Here is a 7955-nt window from a genome sequence, read left to right as displayed (position 1 = left end):
ATGCTTACTTCGTGTATACCTTTCAAAAAAATTTAAAAGCTTTGACCCGAAGAATTTGAAATTCAATAAAACTCCTGTAATCAATGTAGGAATTCTTCCTATATATATAATAAATCCCGAACAACCTAACAAGTTGTAGTTTTTGCATTATTTTCTTGTCGTTTACAATGTCTCTCATCACGTACTACTTGCTTGCTTGCTGATGCAGGACTTTGGCACGCCTAGACCCTTTCCCTTCTTTCCAGAAATCCAAATGCAGACAATATGGAATCAGCACAAACAAAAAAATATGAACTTAATTTATACTACGGACATCTGCAGATCAGGAGATGTTTGCCTTTGGCTTGAGTTATGTCAGATTCCATGTAGTTTCGTAACCAACATTCATAATAAATATAAAAATATTACCTGTCATTTTCCATGACTGGATTGTTTGGGACATGGTTCTCTAAATAATTGAAATCAAACAAGGATGGACTGGGTTTCAAAATTTTGGGTTTAGATTACTAAAAATTAAATGCTGTTTCCAATTTTACTTTTGACTAATCTTGCCTGAGTATTGTGTATTGGTACCACCTTCTGAGGATTCGTTGGCTTTTCTGGTAACTGCTGCTTCCCATTCATTCTTTCTTTCTTTTATCTGTATTTGCTTTATTTTTTTGGTGCTTGTATTGAAATTAATGTTCTCTTCCTGAATTCATTGAGCTATTCATGTTCTATTTATTTTACTACTTCTGTCTGCGAAATTTGCCCTTGGAGTTGGTGCAATCTCAATGGGGTGTCGGTTAAACAGCTACCTTAATGGTGTTTCATATGTTGATTCAATCTCTTAACTGCCTTAGAACTTATCGGTGTTGACAACATGGATTGAAAAGAAAATTTGATTAGATTTTTTATTGGTTGTCTGAATGTTCACGTTTGATTTAAAAATAAAGACAATGAAAGATCCGTTCTCTGGGTTCTTTGTCAATCACTGCAAATATTCTTATGACCTGATATAGAGAGAAGCCTTGAAATTATTCGTTGATCATGTTTCAGATTATTATGTCGAACCTCACTCATCCGTCCAGCCTTAACGATGGGGTAGCTAATTCAAAAGAATGATGTTTGTCTTGCAGCTATCGTCGTATAGTTTAAGTTGTTCGAAGTGAATACAAAAAATAGTGGAAATAAGTATTTCTCCAGACAACATGGCTGAGGAAAATACTTCCCATGGAGAAATAACCACAGAGCAGTCCACAGCATGTACAAGCAATAAAGTCGTAGATTTAGGAAAAAATCAAGAAATCACGGACAACCAGCAACATTCAAACAAGAACCAGGGGAAAGAGGAAAGCATTAATAGAGTACCATATTATAAACTTTTCTCCTTTGCTGACTCCTTGGATTATCTGCTAATGTTTGTTGGCACAGTTGCTGCTGTTGGAAGTGGAATATCTATGCCTTTCATGACCATAATCTTTGGAGATACGATTGATTCTTTTGGAGGAACAGTAAATACCAAAGATGTAGTTCACAAGGTTTCCAAGGTATTTTTCAACTAAAACTGGGTAGTAAATTGTCTATGTTTGTGCAAAATCTATGCTGAATTTCACATTTGAGACTGTCTAGCACGCTTGCTCAACCACAAAGTCTCTCCAGGAAAAAAAGTTGTTTGTTGTATGCTGCTATGGTTAACATGATGGTATGTTTTTCCCAAAAGAACACTACAAGTTGTGATGACATGATCAATTTAATTCTCAGATATCCCTAAACTATGTATACTTGGCTTTGGGATCTGGCGTTGCATCCTTTTTTCGTAAGTACACGAGCCTCCTTGCTGAGATAACAACCGTTTGGCTTATAAAAAAGTTTGGTTTATTTGAACCTGAGATGGCCCAATTACCCTTGTTTGCTATGTGCCAGAGATGGCTTGTTGGATGGTGACCGGGGAGAGGCAGGCTGCAAGTATAAGAAGTCTATACCTAAAAACTATTTTGAGGCAAGATATTGGCTTCTTTGATAAGGAAACTAAAACAGGAGAAATAGTTGGGAGGATGTCAGGAGACACTGTACTTATTCAAGATGCATTGGGCGAGAAGGTATTGATCCACCATGCAAACACCTGAAACCATAACATTTCCTCCAAGCTTCTGAAATTGGAGTTTAAGATGCTCTCCTATTCATGCATTTTCTAATTGTTGCAATCTGCAGGTTGGAAAGTTCATACAGTTGGTAGCAACATTCATAGGAGGCTTTGTTATAGCATTTGTCAAGGGATGGCTTCTTGCCCTTGTCTTGCTATCTTCCTTTCCACCTCTTGTCATCTCTGCTGCTACCATGAGCATCATTATAGGAAAGATGGCATCCCGAGGGCAAACTGCTTATTCGGTGGCAGCAACCGTAGTAGAGCAGACGATTGGTTCCATCAGAACTGTATGCATATGGCATAAGGAATCTCTAATTTTCATGTTCTTTTATCATAGAATAATATCCATCTTGGCCATTTTCCATACAGGTCGCATCCTATACAGGGGAAAAGGAAGCCATAACTAAGTACAAAAAGTCTTTAACCGAAGCTTACAAGTCTGGTGTCCAAGAGGGCTTGGCTGCTGGGTTGGGAATTGGTGCAGCTATGTTTATTATATTCTGCAGTTTTGCTTTGGCGATATGGTTTGGTGGGAAAATGATTCTTGAGAAGGGATATACGGGAGGGGATGTCATTAATGTATTTTTTGCCGCTCTGATTGGCTCCTTGTAAGTTGCAATCAGTTTCATTCATTCTCCATCGTGCTCATATTATAATCTGCGATACTTCTTATCCCAAAACTAGGTGTTTTTCATTTTTGCATGTTTTTCATTGCCCTTTTTGCCCCATTATGGGTAATAATTCTTATCCAAAAGATTATGTTGTTATATTCAATTTGAATTAATTTTGCTGACGTTGCTTCTCCAAAACACCACATAACCAAGCTAACGACCTAGACCTGCACTGCAAATTGAACCAAATAATCCTTGCCAGAGACTGCCCTGCGGGGGACAGTCCGACAGTCAAGTTAGTTCTTTTTGGTAGATTGATAGCAAGAGAGCAAAACAAAACAAGTACTAAAAGACCTTTTTCCCTGTTTGGGTTCCTTTTTTATATGCCTAAGTAAGTGACCTGTTTTTTTTGTATTGGGATTATCCTGAGAAATATCTAATGGATATTTTTAATGGTGTCGAGCAGTTGTATGATCATGAGGGTAATGGATCTGCCATTCATAATATTCCTCCTTTCAGATCTCTTTTTCAATGGACCCTTTTTGGGCATGGGATTTATATGAAATCTGCCTCACAAATTTTATTTTTAGTTCGCTTGGTCAGGCCTCTCCCTGCATGAGCGCATTTGCTGCTGGACAAGCTGCAGCCTTTAAGATGTTTGAGACAATTAACAGGAAGCCACAGATAGATGCTTACAACACTGAGGGACTGCAATTAGATGATATTTGTGGAGATATAGAACTAAGGGATGTGCATTTTAGTTATCCTGCAAGACCTGGAGAACAAATATTCAGTGGATTTTCTCTTTCAATACCTAGTGGTACAACCTCTGCTTTGGTTGGGCAGAGTGGAAGTGGGAAATCAACAGTAATCAATTTGATCGAGAGATTTTATGATCCACAAGCAGGTGAGGTTCTTATTGACAAAATCAATCTTAGAGAGTTCCAACTAAAGTGGATCAGAAAGAAAATTGGCCTTGTCAGCCAAGAACCTGTGTTGTTTACTTCTAGCATTAAAGACAATATTGCTTATGGTAAGGATGGGGCAACTACTGAAGAGATAAGAGCTGCTGTTGAGCTGGCCAATGCTGCTAAATTCATTGATAAACTGCCTCAGGTTTATGATTTTTTCATAACTTTAAATTGTTTCTCGTACGGCAGAACCCTCTAGAGAAATCCTTTATCATATGCTTATGTGCTCTTGTTCCCCTGTATGTAGAGATAGGAACATATTTGCATTAAGATTTCACATTGTCCAAGGTATTTTTTAATCTTGAAATCGAGATTTCTTTTCTTGTTGACTGATGTCCTGCTTTGAGGTTGTCTCTGGAAAAATTTAGGGACTAGACACGATGGTTGGTGAGCATGGAACTCAGTTATCTGGGGGTCAAAAGCAGAGAGTTGCTATAGCCAGAGCCATTCTAAAAGACCCAAGAATTCTACTACTAGATGAAGCCACAAGTGCTCTCGATGCAGAATCTGAGAGAATTGTGCAGGAAGCATTGGATAGAATTATGACCAATCGAACAACCATTATTATTGCTCATCGATTGAGTACAGTGAGGAATGCTGATATGATTGCAGTTATACATCAAGGGAAAATTGTTGAAAAGGGTACGTTTTTAGGGTTATTTCAAGTTATACATTGTTGAGGAATAATCCCACAATGCCTGTAAACAAAGTCTTGAGCATGTTTATAAGGAATGAGCAATCCTCTCTTGTAGAACCGGTTTTATGAGATAAGTTAGGCCCATGAATTTTTTCATGGTATCAGAGCCTGCCACAGGACGAATGGGGGCCCACACTACTTATCCCGTGACAAGGACTAGGAAAATACTGGTCTGCACGTGAAAGAGGATGTTGAGTAATAATCTCACATTGCCTGTGGACAAAGTCTTGGGTATATTTATAAAGAATGAACAATCCTCTCTTGTAAAACCGGTTTTATGTGATAAGTTAGGTCCATGAATTTTTTCATACATGTGTAGGGATGACATGCTTATTGGTCCTATTTAATTGAATTCCCATTGTTTCTAAATATAATATTTTGTGGCTAAATACAAAATTCAAGTTTTTGCTTGAACTTGAGGGCCTAAGTGAGAGGGCCATGGCCAGCAGTAAATGGTGTAATGCTAGTGCACATTTTATGTCTTTGTCCCTCTCTCACTTGAAACCCTAAAGTTTAGGTTGATCTAGATCTCCCTAAAGCAATTTCATCATTCTTGGGATACACATATAACTGCGTTGTTATTCCTTGTGACTAATTAGGTACACACTCTGAGCTTACTAAGGAGCCTGAAGGACCATATAGCCAGCTTATACGGTTGCAAAATCTTAGCACAGTGTCAGAACAAAATGCTTTAGATGACCAGGACAGGCTAGAACCTATGAATTCTGGAAGAAATTCAAGTCAAAGATTTTCTTTGTTACGATCCATAAGTCGGAAATCATCTGGAATTGGAAATAGTAGTCGTCACTCATTCTCAATTGCATTTGGTGTGCCAACTACAAGTATGCTGGAAACAGAACCTGTAGAAAGTAATGCTCAAGCTTTAGCACCAACCCAACTACCTCCAGAAGTGTCACTTCGCCGTCTGGCTTATCTTAACAAGCCAGAGATCACAGTGTTACTTCTTGGCAGTATAGCTGCAGCAGCCAATGGGGCAATTTTTCCTGTTTTAGGGATGGTAATCTCTGGCATGATCAAAACTTTTTATGAACCAGGAGATGAGCTCCGTAAGGACTCAAAATTTTGGGCATTAATCTTTATTTTACTTGGTGTGGCATCTCTATTGGCCCAACCTTCACAATCATACTTCTTTGCTGTTGGTGGATGTAAGTTGATAAGACGGATCCGATTAATGTGCTTCAAGAAAGTGGTTTATATGGAAGTAAGTTGGTTTGACGAAGCTGAGCACTCAAGTGGTGCACTGGGTGCAAGACTCTCTGCAGATGCAGCTTCGGTGCGAGGCCTAGTTGGAGTTGCACTTGGTTTGCTTGTTCAAAATATTTCAAGTGCTATTGCTGGCTTGGTTATTGCTTTCACAGCAAACTGGATATTGGCTCTGATAATCCTTGTTTTGCTACCTCTCATAGGAATAAATGGATACGTTCAAATGGAGTTCATGAAAGGATTCAGTGCTGATGCAAAGGTGTGTTCCAAACTTCATAAATTATATTCAACTAGCTTCAATGCATGAAAAACATTTAATTGATTTTTTTTTGTGGGGGGGGGAGGGGGTGGGGAAGAAAAATGAAGTTCAGAGCTTTTAATACTCTCAAATGAACCCCAAATGAACCCCACATATGAATCAACTGATCCCATTTGAATGCCACTAAAAAGCATAAATGGTTACAGAAAATGTATGAAGAAGCAAGTCAAGTTGCAAATGATGCAGTGGGGAGTATAAGAACAGTTTCTTCTTTCTGTGCTGAAGAGAAGGTGATGGAATTGTACCATAGAAAATGTGAAGGCCCAATTAAGACTGGTATAAGGCAAGGGTTAATCAGCGGAGTAGGTTTTGGGCTATCATTCTTCTTGCTGTTTGCAGTATATGCATGCAGTTTTTATGTTGGAGCCCGACTTGTAGAGGATGGCAAGACAACATTCTCAGAAGTTTTTCGTGTAAGTTCCTCCTGCCATGTCCACCTAGACAAACACTTAACCAAATTTTCTTGACTTCCAAAGATAAATTGCTTTCTTGGTTATCGGTGGTTAAATGCTTTGTTCATTAAATTACAGGTTTTCTTTGCTCTTACAATGGCTGCCGTGGGAATTTCTCAATCAAGTTCCCTGGCCCCTGATGCAAGTAAAGCAAAGAGTTCTGCTGCTTCTATATTTGCAATTCTTGACAGGAAATCAAAGATAGATTCTAGTGATACCTCTGGAATGACGATAGAAAATTTAAAGGGAGATATTGAGCTCCACCATGTCAGCTTCAGGTATCCCACGAGACCTGATGTTCAGATATTCAGGGATCTTTGCTTGGCTATTCATTCTGGCAAGGTAAATTTGTTAGTACTAGGCATCAAGTTTCATTCTCATATTCTACACTAAAAAATGCCATGCAAGAGCTTATTTACCTTTGTCTGATATTGATCATCACAAACTAAAAACCGATGTATGTTGTTAATTAGACGGTTGCTTTGGTTGGCGAAAGTGGGAGCGGAAAGTCAACAGTGATCTCCTTGTTGCAGAGGTTTTATGAACCTGATTCTGGTCATATTACACTGGATGGAATTGAAATTCAAAAGCTACAGCTAAAGTGGCTTAGGCAGCAAATGGGCTTGGTGAGTCAGGAGCCTGTGTTATTTAATGACACCATCCGAGCCAACATTGCCTACGGAAAGGAAGGAGATGCAACAGATGCAGAAATTTTAGCCGCAGCAGAATTAGCAAATGCTCACAAGTTTATTTGTAGTTTGCAGCAGGTAAAAGGGGAATCTAATTGAATCAATGAGAAAGAGTAATTTGCAACTGCTTGTCATTACACTCTATTATGAATTATGGCATTCAAGTCTCAAGATGACCAATGAAAAATGCAGGGGTATGATACAACAGTAGGTGAGCGTGGGGTCCAATTGTCTGGGGGACAAAAACAACGAGTGGCAATAGCTCGGGCAACTTTGAAAGCTCCCAAAATATTACTACTCGATGAAGCCACTAGTGCTCTTGATGCTGAGTCTGAACAGGTGGTTCAAGATGCATTGGAACGAGTTATGGTACACCGGACCACGGTGGTGGTGGCTCATCGTTTGTCTACAATTAAGGGAGCAGATTTGATTGTGGTGCTCAAAGATGGGGTGGTGGTGGAGGAGGGAAAACATCAAACTTTGCTCAATATCAAGGACGGTATTTATGCTTCGTTGGTAGCATTACATACAAAAGGTTCTTAGCAAGGAAGAATGAAAGGCTTGATCTATTTGTCCTTCCACAAATGTTAGATTTGAAACACTTTGCCTGACTATATAAAGATGTAATCAACAAAACCGAATGGATTAGTGTACGTCTTTGGTACAAAAATAATTTTTCATTGGCAATGAATTCCAAGCAAGTGGCGTTCAAAAGGTGTATCTTGGGATAAGAGCACACTTTACTGACTATAAAATCTAAAAGATTTCTCATAACGTATGTAAAATTCTCATTTTAAAGAATTTCCTGATGTGGAAGTTAATTTACTTTCCTAGACATTAGTTTAGAAGGGTACCTGCGCTGCA

At 38.8% G+C, this 7955-nt stretch overlaps 1 protein-coding gene across 5 annotated transcripts; it reads left to right on the top strand.

Moving 5' to 3' along the window:
- Positions 1-535: 535 nt before the first annotated feature.
- Positions 536-7676, top strand: LOC121237367 (ABC transporter B family member 4-like). Of its 5 annotated transcripts, none has more exons than XM_041134100.1 (13): positions 536-602; positions 1414-1529; positions 1744-1798; positions 1906-2081; positions 2194-2415; positions 2498-2736; positions 3330-3855; positions 4079-4352; positions 5007-5890; positions 6097-6363; positions 6481-6744; positions 6876-7169; positions 7284-7676. In XM_041134100.1, exons 2-13 carry the CDS (start codon positions 1440-1442, stop codon positions 7632-7634), a joined length of 3642 nt encoding a protein of 1213 aa, XP_040990034.1. In that variant the 5' UTR covers positions 536-602; positions 1414-1439; the 3' UTR covers positions 7635-7676. The 5 variants fall into 5 exon arrangements, with proteins under 5 accessions (XP_040990034.1, XP_040990019.1, XP_040990027.1 ...); XM_041134085.1 differs by having other exon boundaries at positions 1039-1529; XM_041134093.1 differs by lacking the exon at positions 536-602 and having other exon boundaries at positions 990-1529; positions 5007-5729; positions 5835-5890.
- The last annotated feature ends 279 nt before the right edge of the window (positions 7677-7955 follow it).

This window comes from Juglans microcarpa x Juglans regia, chromosome 1D (assembly GCF_004785595.1).
Source record: "Juglans microcarpa x Juglans regia isolate MS1-56 chromosome 1D, Jm3101_v1.0, whole genome shotgun sequence".
In the NCBI taxonomy this organism is placed as follows: Eukaryota; Viridiplantae; Streptophyta; class Magnoliopsida; order Fagales; family Juglandaceae; genus Juglans; species Juglans microcarpa x Juglans regia.
Note: the sequence above shows the minus strand (reverse complement) of the source record. Positions and strands in the feature narration are given on the sequence as shown.

What these genes read in the sequence shown, in the direction of transcription:
- LOC121237367 (XM_041134085.1), top strand. Translation starts at nt 1,191, where the DNA reads ATGGCTGAGGAAAATACTTCCCATGGAGAAATAACCACAGAGCAGTCC. An exon ending in GCCGCTCTGATTGGCTCCTT is followed by an intron (nt 2,737 to 3,329) that starts GTAAGTTGCAAT and finishes TTTTATTTTTAG; the next exon opens with TTCGCTTGGTCAGGCCTCTC. An exon ending in TCATTGATAAACTGCCTCAG is followed by an intron (nt 3,856 to 4,078) that starts GTTTATGATTTT and finishes GGAAAAATTTAG; the next exon opens with GGACTAGACACGATGGTTGG.